The sequence below is a fragment of the Prunus mume genome, linkage group LG7 (genome assembly GCF_029339155.1).
Source record: "Prunus mume cultivar Tortuosa linkage group LG7, ASM2933915v1, whole genome shotgun sequence".
Lineage (NCBI taxonomy): Eukaryota > Viridiplantae > Streptophyta > Magnoliopsida > Rosales > Rosaceae > Prunus > Prunus mume.
In genome coordinates, this window is record NC_142704.1 from 6,273,695 (window position 1) to 6,290,029 (window position 16,335).

At 36.2% G+C, this 16,335-nt stretch overlaps 2 protein-coding genes and 1 pseudogene across 3 annotated transcripts; all 3 read right to left on the reverse strand.

Moving 5' to 3' along the window:
* Positions 1 to 2,064: 2,064 nt before the first annotated feature.
* Positions 2,065 to 5,456, reverse strand: LOC103338194 (protein SIEVE ELEMENT OCCLUSION B-like). Its single transcript, XM_089041886.1, has 8 exons — positions 5,285 to 5,456; positions 5,035 to 5,124; positions 4,291 to 4,739; positions 4,055 to 4,179; positions 3,870 to 3,876; positions 3,694 to 3,838; positions 3,113 to 3,592; positions 2,065 to 2,932 (listed from the first exon to the last, which is right to left on the reverse strand). The coding sequence occupies exons 1-8, from the start codon at positions 5,405 to 5,407 to the stop codon at positions 2,312 to 2,314; spliced, it is 2,040 nt and encodes a 679-aa protein (XP_088898012.1). The 5' UTR covers positions 5,408 to 5,456; the 3' UTR covers positions 2,065 to 2,311.
* Positions 5,457 to 5,913: 457 nt separating this feature from the next.
* On the reverse strand, positions 5,914 to 8,412 carry LOC103338193 (cyclic nucleotide-gated ion channel 1-like). The gene is made up of 6 exons (XM_016795593.2): positions 8,125 to 8,412; positions 7,789 to 7,995; positions 7,281 to 7,564; positions 7,062 to 7,173; positions 6,694 to 6,939; positions 5,914 to 6,555 (listed from the first exon to the last, which is right to left on the reverse strand). Exons 1-6 carry the CDS (start codon positions 8,266 to 8,268, stop codon positions 6,001 to 6,003), a joined length of 1,548 nt encoding a protein of 515 aa, XP_016651079.2. The 5' UTR covers positions 8,269 to 8,412; the 3' UTR covers positions 5,914 to 6,000.
* A 2,671-nt stretch (positions 8,413 to 11,083) lies between these two features.
* LOC107881570 (cyclic nucleotide-gated ion channel 1-like) lies at positions 11,084 to 15,737 on the reverse strand (annotated as a pseudogene). The gene is made up of 8 exons (XR_016128576.1): positions 15,409 to 15,737; positions 14,631 to 14,769; positions 13,895 to 14,366; positions 13,298 to 13,481; positions 12,749 to 13,031; positions 12,290 to 12,404; positions 11,901 to 12,147; positions 11,084 to 11,788 (listed from the first exon to the last, which is right to left on the reverse strand). The product of XR_016128576.1 is annotated as a cyclic nucleotide-gated ion channel 1-like (transcript).
* Between the last annotated feature and the right edge of the window lie 598 nt (positions 15,738 to 16,335).

A 16,335-nucleotide genomic window follows, 5' to 3' on the forward strand; every position in this document is an offset into this window, starting at 1 on the left:
TTTTTCTATCCGATCGGATTAGATATATGGTGATATGATCCATCTCCGAGCTATTTACAACTCTAAACTCATCACATATATTACTCCAAAGACGGTAATAACTCAATGAATGTGATATTTTTTATATATCTATTTATACTGAGTATGTAAATATACCGTAACCCTTCGTCATGAAAAATGAATGTAAAGTAAGGTTTTGAAAACTAAAAAAAAAAAGTTGTTTTAAAAAATAAGGTTGATTTTGAAAACTACATTTTACTTTTTTTGAAAATTAAAAACAAAAACTGTTACCAAATATGGTTTTAATTTTCATTTAAAAAAATAAAATGAAAACTTAAAAATGAAAATAAAATGGTTTTCAAACAACTTTTTAATTTGCTGACATTATTAATGAGCTCCTTCATAATTCTTGGCCCATATTTTTCTTCATGATTCTTCTAGATATGTTTATATACCAAATCATGAGCATTATTTTTCAACAGGTAGGACAATAATTTGTGTGTCCCAATTTGGACCGTCCAATATTTTGGAGAAAAACTTCCTTGACACGGGTATGTCAGGTCAACAAACCACATTAGTATCCCAGTCCAATCAAAATAATGCCACCTATCAAGCATTTTGACTTCTCCTTTCCTCTTCCTTCTCCCTTTCTGCTACCTCCCTTGAAATGCTCCTTTTATCTTTCTTTTTTTCGTTCTGATCTAACTTCAATCCTCCCTACCCCATAAAAAATAGAAATTGGAAAAACTTTTGACTCATGTGCCTGACTTACCACTGGGCTCAACATGAGTTTACTATATGTCCAAATCATGCATCGATATTGTTACCACCTTAATCACCTAGGAGAGAGAAGGCCTAATGAACTTCTAAGCATGGCATTCTATCACAAAAGGTCTCTGTGCAATTAGAAATGGACCACCTATATTTGAAATGTAGATTATTTGTTGTATTCTCCAATATAGAACTTATACATCCTGGCTTGTATTGAGTCACCTGCGCCAACACGTGGCACATATTGCAACACAATAATTAAATTTAGAAACTTCATTGTTGTTGGAGGTTTTTCAAAATAAAAGCAAGCAACCGGTCGTGAATAGACGATTATTAAGCCAAAAATAACAAAGATTATTAAGCCAATTGTTAAATCTGATTTTTGTATGAAAAATGTTGATTAATATACCTGAAAGATATTTTATTTTTCTCTTTTTCCATTCATCCATAATCGTTGCTCGCTAAGATATTTTAGATTTAACTCTTACGGTCTAGGCGGTAATATGAGAGTTAAAACCTAAAATAATCAACCATGATACATAGAGAAATTGGGAAGTCAATTGCAAAGTCCTCTAAGTTAGATATTGCCAAAACATCGATCAAAGTCAATCAAACTGCTAGACTTTGATCTAAGCATTATGGCATCATGAACAAATCTTTATAGCGAGATTTCGCTCTGCTGTCCTAAACATGAACTTAATTAGCCCTTAACATAAATAAATCAAAACACAAAACTCGTGAGAATGAGGGTTGAAATTATAAAAAAACCCAAGCATTATTTAAACATATAAACACACCCAAAACCCATCATTATACACACTCAAAACCCATTTATAAACACACCCAAAAAGTTGACTTTGAGGTTGATTTTGGGTGTGTTTCTATGTTTAAATAGTGCTTGGGCTTTTTTATAAATACATGTCTAGAATTGGGTTTATTTATAAATTTGTAATTTTTTTATAATAGAAATAATTTAAGTTATAAGATGTATGAAGGAAGATCTGGTTAGTTATATATAAAAGTCAAAGCTTGTAGAACCGTAATTAAGTAGTCTATTGTGTAAGCACGATGACGTGGTATGACTACTGTTGGTGCTGATAGCGAATTTCATTCTAGGCATTCTAGGGACAAAGATTCATTTTATCCGAAACATGGAAGTCTTTCTCCTATCCCATTGTTTTGGGGTTGAGGATAGTGTATCCTTTTTTATTTATTAATTTATTTATCTCCGGTGAACAAAATAACCAACACAATGTAGAAAAGTGAAGAGAGAGAGAGAGAGAGAGAGAGTAATTTTAGTACTGAAAAGTCTTTCAAGTACTATTATTTTTACATTCTTATAAGCTTATATATATCAACCGAATTAGCCCCAGACTCAACAGCCCAAACTGGCGCTTAGAGTCCCTAGCCATTTCACAAGTTCACACAAACAAACTTATTCTTAATGCATACTAAAACATTTAGCTATCTCAAGAAAGAGCACCATAATTAATATAACATAAGATCCAATATGGATTTTTCATGCTTGACTCAACATGTCTCAATCGGTACAGCAGCGGATCATGAGAAACTTCTCCATTTCACGGCCACAATCCGGGCACTCCACTCTGTCTGGGATGTCTGGACCGAACCCTGGAATGATCAAACGGATGCAGTGGTCCGGCGTGTGGCGCCGTTTCAGTTCATCTTTGAGTGTAGGCACGAAGCCTGATTTAGCTGCTTCATTTTTCCAGGCTTCAAAGTCATCCAAGGTGAGGAGAGTGAGCGGTCCATTGGCTCTGGCCGTCTCATTTGAGCCTCTCCACACCATAACCCATCCTCCGCCACTTCCATCATAGCTCAGCAAAGTCATGACCTCCTTCAGTATCTCATCATTCTTTACAGTCTTGTGGTGTTTAGCCTTGGAGCACCGCATGCTATCCATTCGGGACCAAAAGAACCAATTGGATGTGTAATCAGGCCAGAACCGGCTGAGGTTCTCTGTTTTAATGACTTTGTTCACTTTCCTGATCTGCTCCCTGGTTGCTGTACTTCTTCCTACATAAAGCAGTTCCAAGGAGATACCAGCAAGTCCTGCAACAACTTTTGCTCTCACCGTGAACTTCCGAATCCATTCCAAATCATCACCTCCATACAAGCATATATATTTCCCTTTCTCTATCTGATAAAGCAAAAAAGTTCCGACATTATCTTTAATTCTTCATGAATTTTGACTTAATAAATGGATAGATACATATGAACGTCGGAAAATGTTATCTAACTTAAGTACTATCGATTGAATGTAATGTATGGTTCAGATTCAGTCTGTCTAACATATTATGCCGAAGTTTCTAGCACTTACCCAGTCCAGTATGGTTGGATCAATGCCATCGGCAACGAGCTGGAGTCTCCAGCTCTCTGCATTCCACAGTACCTGATCTTTCTCATCAGTGAAAGGGAAAGCCACATTGCCCCATACCCACAGCATGTGGATGGCATTCAGGGAGGACACCCTTCCTTGTGGATCCAAGGACACTATAATCATCTTCTTGTCGAAATGCCAATCGTTTCTGATGAACTTGATCACCGGTGGCTCAATTATTAGAGGGTCGTGCACAGCGTACCACGGCATCTTTGACTTTAGCTCCTCAAATCTAAACCGTTTTGCTTCATCCCAAGTGGTTGCGTCCACAACGGGGAGCCAAACAATCTCATACTCAACTTCTGCCCTGTTCTGCCGCTCTTTGTAGATGTGATCAAGACTCACAATCTCTTCATTGCTCAGACTAAGATCGGATATCAAGAGTAACACTTGCCTCCACCTTAGCCTTTCAAGATTGAACTTTTGGTGCCAATCGAAATGATGATATGTAATGAATCAGTTTTAAGAAAAAGGAATATGAAGAAGTCAGGGAAATGCAGAGAAGAAGATATGAATAATACCCTTGACTTGCTTGTACCAATTTCGAGTGGTCGTGTATCAGCCTTCTGGGAAATCAGTGCCCGTAAATACTTGACATTGTCCAGGTCCTGGTGGGGGCCTTGGAAAAGGCATATCAGATTCTTATAATATTCCTCATGTCGCTTTTTTTTTTATGTTGGTCAACTCCTCATGTCGCTTCTTCTCTGCATCCCACGGTGAATTTCGTTCAGCATTTTATCAACTGTAAGGTGTACTTTGAAAGGAAAAGTCAAGAGAAGAACTTGTTTTTGATGATCTTAATTGAAAAATTGTCATCAGCAAATAGTACATTCATGTATCATGCAGGTGTGTATTTCTAAAGTTGAAAATCCAAGGGCTCACCGATATTTTGATGACGCTCATCAAGCAAATGAGGCAATTCTTTTAGTTCCCATGGGATGTCGTCTTTATTTTCATAAAAGTGGCTTGGTAGTTCCCCTGAGTACTCCTCGGTTGATTTGGTGTACCTAAAATGAGCAGGACAGAGGTGCTGTTAGTTTAGGCAGATTTTGAAATGATGAATTGGATGCATGCATCATGGTTTCCAAATTCCAAAAGGGTAGCAGCTGCTTGCTTACTCATCTCTGCTGCGTTGAGTGAGGTCGGAGATATGAAAGGCACAAGCCAGTATGCCTCGAAGGACAAGAAACACAGGGGCAGGAATGATATCTAACAGAGGGAGTGTGTCTTCTGGAATGTAGTTGGGGGGTGTGTCTTCTGGAATGTAGTTGGACTTGATCATCTCACAGTACTCGACGATGCACTTGGTAACTTTGATGATGGACTCGATAATGTTGTCAATGGCCTGAAGTTGATGTTCCACTGATAGTTGCTTCAAGATGGCCACATACTTGACTGATGGGTCCTTAATGCGAAGCTGAGCCACAAGCCGGAATTCTCCATTATACACAGCAAAAGCAGCTAGAGTTAGCACCACTTTTGCGTCCCATGCATAGCCGGCAAGGGTCCTGAGTAACTTCATCGTACTCGCTTTCAAATCACCACCACCTGAGCATTGGCAACTTAGCTGCCGTAACATGGACACACTGTGCTTACTGATTTGTACATGAATATCATAAATGATTTACTTAATAGAACGAAGAACATTTATACCAATGTTAGATTGACCATGTATAGAAGTTAGTGATGAGGAAGAGATGAAAATGCAGCTTTATTTGGAAATCGAAGAATTGAACATAGAAATCTGGCTAACAGTGATCACAAAGGCATTAACCCAAAACTACAGTAATAGAATACATGTATATATATATATATATATATATATATATATTTAGAATTGATGAGATAGGAATTCAATTAACCTCGGAATATATCTTATATATGGTTTGGAGCTGGGCTGTATCTGAAGTGGTCAAGTCCTGGGCTGTATCTGCATTTTTTCCAGCACCACCCTGCACCAGAAGTAAAGCAACTTTGTGACCAAAATAAAACTATAGTACTATAATGATTGATTGTAATGCAAGTCTGTATTTTGTATATGGAACTAGGCTTAATTAAGTATTTAATTAGCACAGCTAAAGCAAATGAGATCAGTAGAAAATAAATTAATACAGGAGTTTGATGAAATATTCCATCAATGAGTTGAAGAATTGGTTTGAGATCATCGACAGAGTAGGCTTCGGAGGGAGCGTGAGTGGCCTGAATTTCCCTCACCGATGGCCATAAGTTGGTCATAATTTTTGAACTTCCAAATGCCTAGGAGGAGCTAGAGTGGGAAACTAACTTGTTTAGTTTTTGAGTGGTTTCCACAGTGAGCCTTTTATATAATTAATGACATGGAGATGAATCTAAAGCCCTGTGAACAAGTATATACCTTGCTTGAGTCCTCATATCATTTTGACATCAATTATTCCAGCTGCTTACTTTCTTAGTGATGATCAATAATATTTGTAAGTAAGCCTCGAATCCCAAACCCTAGGGCCTGTTTGGATAAGGGATTTTGATTCTCTGTGTGTTGAGTTTGGGAGAGAGACGAACAGTACATACCTTGCTTGCTTGCAAGAAGTTCTCTATTCAAAGTTAAAGCCAGGGATGCATTTTGTAATGATTATTTTCTTTTTTGAATTATCTTTTGTTTCTTTTTTCGCTTACATCTTTGTGATTGCGTGTACTTAACGACTTCGTTTTGGGTTTTGATTGTTAAAGTATATACTTTTTTGTTTTCATCGCAGTCATTGGAATTTTATTAAATCAATGAAGAAGACTCTTTATTTCATTGCTTTTCTGAACAGAATGAATCGCACATTTTTATATATGTAAGAGAAAGCTCATCTTTCTGACAGAATTGGGACAACTGACATGGACTGAGTTTTCGTTGGCAAGGCTGCAGGCTTCTCCGCTCTCTTGCGGCGCCGAAATGCTCTTTGCGGGTTTATAACTGCCAATTCTTTCAACTGCAGCATCTGAGAGTCAGTCAAATTGTTGAGATCGATTCCCTTGGTAAATTGCCACCAGAAATATCTAAGGAGCACATGATTCTTTAAGTCCTCGGCCGTGAGAGCAAATGCTTCAACCCTTGTAATGGACCTAACATTTTTATCCGAGATGGGTAACTCAGTGGAGGGGGGAAATTTTGATGCCCAACTTATCAGTTCTTCTCCATAGAAATCACCTTGCTTAATATGCTTAGGTGTTGTGGGATCCTTTTTTACTCCGTTACTAGTTGTGTAGCTGCGAACAGTCCCTTGCGTGACCAAGAGTATCATATCAAGGGCCTCGCCCTCTCGAATAATAAAACTATCTTTAGCATAGATCACTGGCTTAAAATGCTCACAGATTCCTTTCAACTCTTCCAATCCTTCTATGTCTTTAAGCTTCGGAACCTATATATGTAACGAGTTTACATGTAACAAGTTATTCCTCCTTACAAGTCATAGTATACACCAGAAACGATTGCTCATCAAACCAAAAAGTATATAGAAAGAAAAGAGAAATCACAGGGGAGTACATATGTAACTTACTTTCCTTAGCGTAGCCAAGCAGAGACAGCGCTTGACATAGCTTAAATAGTCCGGGGGAAGGACAGAGAGGATCTCCACATGAACATTTTTGTTTTCTTCAAGTTTTCGATGTACATTTTCCATGATCCGTGTCTTCATTGTGTTAGGGAGGCGATTTTCCGACAACCACAACTCAACCTCAAGACCTTTCATTTTCATGTTCCGTCTTAGCTTTTCTGATGTTGTGGTTGAAAACTGCATGTATGTCTGCTCCACACACAAGTTAGTAGGAGACAAATACAAATAAAAATAGAAAGAAAAAAAAGTTTTAACTAGGGGCTTAAACTTAAAAAAAGAAACAAATTTATATATATTCAGAACGTACCAACCTGTATATTTCCAATGAGATATAAAAATAGCAGGAGACCAATTATAGAAATGAAAACTGCAAATAGGTTTTCCCATGCGTAAGTGCTAGTCTGCAGGTTTTGACCAAAAGAACTGCAGTAATGAAATGATGAAACTCTTTAGAATAAGTACCAACGATATTTTACTTTAATCTAATTTAATTTACGAGACTATATCAAACTATATTCATACATACGAACCTCAGATGTCGTAGACCCCACCAAAAGCAATTCAAAAACCTCTCTGGAAAATTTGTCGACTGTATCACGCTGTACTGAAGGGCATCAACAAATATACCGAAATTGAAAAGAGTTGCATTTGGTGGATTTATAGGGCAGAATTCATTTAAAACTGTGACATTTCTGACTGAAGTGTCATCACAACGAAAAGTATTAGGTTCACATCCATTTTCACTTTGACATGCATATTGCCAGCAAGCTATCTCTCGTTGAATAGCAAAAATATACCAAAGGGCTCCTATTACCTGTAATAGCAAACAAGTTAGTCAATGAAATTTGGAGTTCAGAGAAAATTATGTTTGAACCATATTTGAACTAAGAATGTAACTCCATTTTATTTTTTTATTATTATTTTCAAGTGCCAAACTGCACGTATAATTTCTTTTTTAATTTTTGGGGAAGCAGATTGGAAAGCCTACACATATCATTGTGCATATTTAAAGTTAACTAAGATAGTATTGAAACTTACATGACTTGCAAGGATGTACAAGAAGAAATTTAAAAAACTTTTGACCCATATGCCTGCCTTCTTTGGAGTTTTCTCACGTTCATGACACAATAGGTAGATGGGAAGAACTCGTGGGACATATTGCAACAAAACAAGAGAATTTAGAAACTTCATTGTTTTCAATGATTTCGAGCCCCTCATTTTCGAAAGGAAAATGGAAAGTACTACCTGGACAAAAATAACAAAGATTCTTAAGCCAATTGTTAAATCAACTAAAATCTAAGCTCGTACATCCTAAAGTAATCAACCATGAAGAAATTGGGAAATCAATCTACTTCATAGAACTTTTAAACTTACCTGTGGGACGGGCAGAACAGCTAAAATATCAAGTAGGATGTAAAATTGCAAAGTCCTTCGTGAATTCACAGAGTTACTTGCTTTCAAAGGAACTGCCTCCTTTGCTTTAGGTCTAGTTAAAATTCGATACACCACATCGGCCATATAGAAGAGATCTGCTAATAATCGTAGACCAAAAGATATTACCTTCAACCTTTTGTCGTATTTGAGGCACTTCCTATCCTCGTTAATGATAGGAATATATAAGAACAAAGGATCCAGTGAGACAGCCAACACACATGATACTAAAAAGACACTGTTCCATTCCGGAAAGAATATCTTTCGGTGAGCATGATTTTGTTCATGTACAACAATATTGTTCCTTAGTTTGGTCCATTTATCAGATTTTTTCTTCCAATGCTGGACAATTCCTTTTGAGATTAAACGTTGTACACTGAAAACGATAAAGCAAATAACAAATTGCGGCCATTAGATAGAAACAAAGAAACATGAGAAGATAGCCGTTCATGCTTCTTCTCTCTTATATAATTATGTCACGCAATGAGAGAGGAATACACAATGTCATAGGATCGCCTTATGTGACGGTTTAAAGCTTTAACGTAAGTTAAATAAACTAACCTAGCAGCGGCAGGTTTCTCTTCCGAGTTCTCCATGTCCAAATGTATTTCGCCCTTCTGATTAGCCATAACTTAACCACTCAAGCTTGCTTTTTTCTGATGCAAAAATGGACAACGGGAAAGTTAAATCAATTATCAATTTGTACTAGAAAATGTGATGTGAGAGAGAGAGAGAGAGAGAGAGAGAGAGAGAGTTGAAAAACCTTGAAGCTTTGCACTCAGTTTAGGAAGCTTTCCAGTAGGTAGAGCAGAGAGCAGGGTGAGGTATTAGAATTTATATAATGACATGTGTGACCTGAACTAAGGCAATATTAGACAATGGGTCTTCTCCTCATCGCAGTCTTTTTTTAATAATAATTATGAAAAAAACAAATATTATTTTCCAACTAAGCAACTCGTGTTCCCATTTAACCAAAAAGAAACCAAAGACCTCGGAAATGATGAGTCTGGACTGGAAACATTAATAAACATTATGTCATGACTCATGCCTAAACATGCAATTTTAGTCAATCAAACTGCTAGACTTTGATTTAAGCATTATGAACAAATCTTTATAGCGAGATTTCTCTCTGCTGTCCTAAACATTAACTTAATGACCCCTTAACATAAATAAATCAAAACACAAAACGCGTGACTATTTTTTTGTAATTTTTGTTTTTACTAGAAATAAAGTAAGTTACAAGATGTATAAACGAAGATCGGGTCAACTGTATATAAAAGTCAAAGCTTGCAAAACTGAAGGTAAAGTCAACTGTGTAATGTAAGCATGGTGACGTGGCATGACTACTGTTGGTGCGAATTTCATTCTAGGAACAAAGGTTCATTGCATCCATGAGAGGGATGTCTCTCTCCTTGTGTAAGCATATTCAAACTACCACCTTTTTATTTCTATAATTGGTCCCCTATTAATTTTATATGGGATATCTAGTTGTATATCCATTCTTAGCACTAGTGATATAGATAAACCTTACACCATTTAATTTTTATAAATAAACCCAAAAAATGACAAGTGGCCCTATTGAAATTAATTTTGATTATTAAATTACTTCGATGCCCTATTGAATGTTTGAGTTTTTTTATGAGGTTTTGGGATTAGGTTTGTTTTAAGAAATCGATGACAGTTTTGTAATTAATGGAAAATTTGAAGCCTCTTTGTTATGTCGTAAATGAGTTTTGGGTGTGTTCTCAAAGTTCATTTCATGTGAGGGTTTTTTATACTGTTTTTCCGTGAATTATACCATAATTGTTAATTTATTCATACTCCCCCCCCCCCCCCTAAATTAAGGACTTATACGATATGAAATAAGTTGTAGAAAAATTTTCTTCTTTAAAATAATGAATTTTTCATTAATATTGACATAAATTTGGATAGACAATGTGCAATTCACGTGATAAAAATTTAAATGGACATCCAAAAAATTGAAACCAAGTCTCAAATCGGCTGTTTTAAAAAAAGAGTCTATGATCATCGCTCTTTTTCAACAAAAAAAATTGATTCTATGGGTTAATTGACAATTATGATATAGTTCATGAAACAAAACAGTAGATTACCCTTTGCCTTTTGGTTTTAATTACCCACTTGAAATATGAGTCCTTGTTTAATCTTATAAAGAAATTGTCCAGGCTTGGGAGCCCACAATGATTGAAGCTTACAATCAAACCTGTGCCAAGGGACAACATATTGAAGTTTAGGATCCGCAAGGATGTCCTCTTGCACCCAGATAACTAATAAATAATGCACACAAAGTATACAACATGACCAACGTTTGAGTAGGTGAAGCAAAGGACAATTTTTTATGTGTGGAATGCTTTTGTACCAACCAATACTGTGGAGGAAGCTAGCTACCCCATCCTCCATCGCCATTAAAGCCCTTGTTCCAAAGGAGGGAGCTAAGCCTTGCGAAAAATTTACTACTAACGCATAGCATTCCAAATGACACATTCATTCATCTTAGAATATATTTACGTGAAAATATGAACTTTAGATTATTTGTTGTATTCTCCAATATGGGACTTATACATCATAGCTTGTATTGAGCCACCTACACCAACACGTGGCACATATTGGAACACAACAAGAAAATTGTTGCCATTGCCTGGTTGGTTTTGATTGTCTTCATTTACACATATATAATCTTTGATCTCCCAGTCTCTAGCGGTTAATCCTTCGAACAAATGATCTTAAGTGTAGAAGTAAATGTTCTTAACCACTTGAATTACAAACTTTTCTGCGAGCGCTAGAAATCTTAAATGTAGTGCTCTTGTATATGGAAGATCAGATTGACTTGTAGCCAATTGAGTGATAACAAGCAATGAAAAGTTATAGTCCATAGAAACAGAGCAGCGAAAACATGAAGAAGACTGTTATTGCATTGCTTTTCTGAATTGTACATCAGTAATCTGATTTTATATGTAACAGAAAGCAACTTTCTTACAGAATTGGTTCAGACAATCTTATTTCTATTAACCAACTCCAACTGACTCTAAACAGCTGTTAACAGAATTACTCCTTTGCAAACTTCCTTGGAGATGCTCTTATTGCTGAGGAGGCTGCATGCTTCTTCGTTTTCTTGAGCGACGAAATGCTCTTTGTACGGTTATAACTGCCAATTCTGTCAACTGCTGCATTTGAGAGTCGGTCAAATCCTTGAGATCAATGCTCTTGGTAAATTGCCACCAGAAATATCGAAGGACGACATGATTCCTTAAGTCCTCAGCCGTGAGAGAAAAAGCTTCAACTCTTGCAATGGCCCGAACGTTTTTATCCGAGATGGGTAATTCAATGGAGGTGCAAATTTTGATGCCCACGTTATAAGTTCTCCTCCGTAAAAATCACCTTTCTTAATACACTTAGGTTTTGAAGGGTGGTTTTTCCCTCCACTGCTAGTTGTGTAGGTCCGAACAGTCCCTTGCGTGATCAAGAGTATCATATCAAGGGGCTCCCCCTCTCGAATGATAAAGCTCTCCTTCGCATAGATCACTGGCTTAAAATGCTCACAGATTTCTTTCAACTCATCCAATCCTTCGATCTCTCTAAGCTTCGGAACCTATATATATATATATATATATATATATCACGAGTTTACATGTAACCAGTTATTCCTCCTTACAAGTCATATTTAAAAAAAAGAAAGACAAGAGAGTGCGTATGTGACTTACTTTCCTTAGCGTAGCCAAGCAAAGACAGCGCTTGACATAGCTCAAAAAATCCGGGGGAAGAGCAGAGAGGATCTCCACATGACCATTTTTTTTTTTCAAGTTCTCGATGTACATTTTCCATGATCCTTGCCTTCATTGTCTTCATAGGCAAGCCATTTTCAGATAACCACAATTCTACCTCAAGACCTTTCATTTTCGTCTTCCGTCTAAGCTTTTCTGATGTCGTGGTTGACAACTGCATGTATGTCTGCTCCACAGAATAAGTTTTTTCATCAAATTTTGATCATAAAACTCCATATAAACTACTCATTTATGATCATTTGAAGGAAATCGAACCCGAAACTGAGATCCCAGGAAACCTATACATATTCAGTTCAGTACGTACTAACCTGTAAATTTCCAATGAGATATAAAAATAGTAGGAGACCAATTATAGAAATAAAAACTGCGAATAGGTTTTCCCATGCGTAGGTGCTAGTCTCGAGGTTTTGACCAAAAGAACTGCAGTAATGAAATGATGAAACTTTTTAGAATAAGATAACATACATATATATATATATATATAAAATATTACTTGAATCTAATATAAACTACGGGGAGGGGAATTTGAATTCGGGTGTAGAGGAGGAGCACATTCGTTCTAGCAAACTTAGTTAAGCATATATATATATATATATATATGCAAGATAACATAGTGTTCATGACGTTCTTTCAGAAATCCGAACTATTTGTTAATTTTCAATGGCTTTCAGTTGAGTGTAAATTATGTTTTCTCTTTAATTATTGTAATACTACTCAAAATGCAAGAATTAAGATTATATCAAACGATAATTATACGTACAAATCTCAGATTTAGTAGACCCCACCAAAAGCAATACAAAAACTTCTGAAAAATCTGCCGACTGTAACACGCCAGACTGAATGGCATGTTTAAATACACCAAAATCGAAAAAAGTTGCGTTTGATGGCTTTATAGGCATAAATCGTTTAAAACTGTGATATTTCTGGGTGAAAGGTCATCACATTCACAGCTAAAAGTATTAGGTTCACATCCTTTTTCACTTCGACATGCATATTGCCAACAAACTGTCTCTCGTTGAATTGCAAAAAATACCAAAGAGCTCCGATTACCTGTAAGACCAAAAAAGTTAGTCAATGATTATTGGATTTGGAGTTGAGAGAAAACTACATTTGAATTGAAAGATATTTAAACAAAAAATGTAACTCCATATTGATATATATTTTTTTTAGTGCCAAACTGTGTGTTTTAATTTTTCCTTTTAAATTTTTTTAGGAATTGGATTCGAACACTAGTAGAGCATTTAAAATTAATAGCTTGTTAGTCTACCCATATTATTTGAGCATTTAAAATTAATTCAGATCAAATTGAAACTTACATGATTGGCAAGGATGTACAAGAAGAAATTGAAAAAACTTTTGACCCATGTGCCCGGCTTTTTAGCAGCCTTCTTATGTTCATGACACAATCGGTAAATGGGAAGAACTCATGGCACATATTGCAACATAAGAAGAAAATTTAGAAACTGAGCCCCTCAATTTTAAAAATATGGAAAGTACCACCTGGAAATAAATAACAGAGATCATCAAGCCAATTGTTAAATTCAATTTTTGTATGACAAAATGTTAATTATATAGCCGGAAGTTAATGCTGATTTTCATCCAAATGCAGGTGCTGGTCTCTAAGGTAAGTATATCTTCTGCTATTTTCTTTTTCTCTTCAAAACCAAAAATCTAAGCTCGTACAACTTAAGGTAATCAATCATGTCTTGAATGGGATAAAACAAATGGTGAGAACTCGATGAAAATTAAAGCACTGATACAATTACACCGGCGCACCTTCATCTGAATAAAATTGTACACTACTGTTTCAAATTTTAAAAAAATGTATATGTGTGTGTATGTGAGCGTGTGCCTGTTTGACAAATGAAGAAACTGGGAAATCAATCTACTTGATAATTTTTTGATAATCTTACCTGCGGGACGGGTAGAACGGCTAAAATGTCAAGTAGGATGTAAGATTGCAAAATCCTCTTAGCTTTTTCCAGAACATTCATACTCATGGATTTACTTATTTTCAAAGGAACTGCCTCCTCTGCTTTTGTTGCCCTAGCTTTAGGTCTAGCTAAAATTCGATGCATCAGGTCGGCAATGTAGAAGAGATCTGTTAACGATTGTAAAGCAAAGGATATTGCCTTCAACCTTTTGTCAAATTTGAGGCACTTCCTATCCTCATTAACGACAGGGATGTAAAAGAACAAAGGATCCACTAAGACAGCCAACACACATGATACTACAAATATGGTGTTCCACCATTCTTGAAGGAATGGCTTTGGTTGATCAGTACTGGTACTACTATGTCCTTCGTCTTCGATGGTAGATTTTGAAAATGGAAGCACTTTTCTCCAATGCTGGATAATTCTTTTTTGGATCGAATGTTGTTCAACACTGAAAAAGACAAAGCAAATAACGAATTGTGAGCCCATTAGGTACAAGAAACATGAAAACATTGTTGTTGAGGCTTTTCTCTCATGTAATAACTATGTCATGTGATGAGAGAGATAAATGTCACGGAGTCATCCCATGAAAGTTGTTCTCATGAAGAAAAGAGTTGCACTAGGCAAATCAAATACACAATGCACATTGTGAACGTTATGGATAAAATCCTGGAATATGTTTACAGTGTGATGGTTTAAAGTTAAATAAACTAACCTGGCAGTGGCAGGTTTCTCTTCCACAACTAAACGTGTTTCTTCTTTCCCATTCGCCATAACTCAACCGCTCAAGCTTGTTTATGATGCAACTAAGGAGCTTTTCAAAATCCCACAAAGTTCTGAATGTTGAACCCTCCCTGCAAAAATGGACAACTGAAAGTTATAATATTCATATTGGAACCTGGCAGCTTTCATTTAAGCACTCTTAGTATGCCTTCATGAAGATGTAGCCATTTTCTTTAATGAGCCCTTAACATCTAAACAAATCAAAACACAGAACTAGTGACTACTGAAATTAAAATAACAACTTGAATATGAGAATTTGAATTTGAGAAGCCTGTGTTGACGAAGTGTGGATATATGCATCATGCCTCCTAGAAGTGCTTTATTATTACAGTCCACAGTCTAAGCCTTATATATAATTATAATGACATGGAGATGGATGGTATCAAATTTAAAGCCCTGTGTACGAACAAGTACATATACCTTGCTTTCTTGCAAGTTGAAGCCAGGTATTCATTGTGTAATTATTATTTCTTTTTTAAACTAAGGCGTATATCCCTCATCATGTAACTTTGACAGTAATTATTCCAGCTGCTTACTTTTTTTACCAGTTTGAAACACATGATCAACTGTTTAAATTCCCCCTCATAACACTTCAAGAAAAAGGGTCAGTAATAGCATCAACCACAAAAATCCAGCCATCCCTGAACACTGCCAAACAAAAACCGCACAAAATTCAATCAGACATAAAATTTTCGGAAGAAAGTTGATACCTTTAGGCCTGAGGAACATCGCAGCCCAAATGCGCTCTCTTTTGAGGGCGACAATCCAAGTGAATCAGAGGAAACTCCGTCACATGCTCAGTCTCCATGATCGTAGAGGGCCATACTTCTTCAAGAGAGCACGAAGGGAGGGTGAGGGAAGGCGCCTAGCTGGTGAAGGTTTCCAATAAGAGGTAGCTTTCGGGGGGGAGGTGGTAGTTTGAGTGCTTTCCCACGTGATCTTGCAAGTGACAGCAAAATGTACAGAGAAAGGAAGATAATAATGGGAAGCAGGAAAAGGTTGCTTTGTAGATGTTGCCATGTTTGATTTAAAAGTGATAATGGAAGAGCCGGTGCTCTACTTTTTGGTTACTTTTTGCCACTGAATTATACCATAATTGTTAATTTATTCTTATACTTTTTTTTTTCTTGTAAATTAAGAACTTACACTATATGAAATAAGTTGTAATTTTTTTTTTCTTTCTTTAAAATAACGAATTTGTCATTAATACTGACAGAAATTTGGACAGACAATGTGCAAGTCACGTGATAAAAATTTAAATAGATATCCAAAAAATTGACAACAAGTCTCAAATCAGCCTATTTCATATAGTTTTAAGAAAAAAGTCTATGATCATCGCTCTTTTAAAAATAAAAAATAAAAAATAAAAATTTGAGTCTGAGTAAATTGACAGTTCTGATATAGTTCATGGAACAAAACTGTAGGTTACCCTTTACCTTTTGGTTTTGATTACCCACTTGAAATATGAGTCCTTGTTTAATCTTATAGAGAAATGAGGTGTCCAGGCTTGGGAGGCCACAATGATTGAAGCTTACAATCAAACCTGCGCCAGAGGTTACAGAGCAAGGGACAACATATCGAAGTTTGGGATCCACAATGATGCCTCTTGCACCCAGGTAATCAAATAATGCAGACAA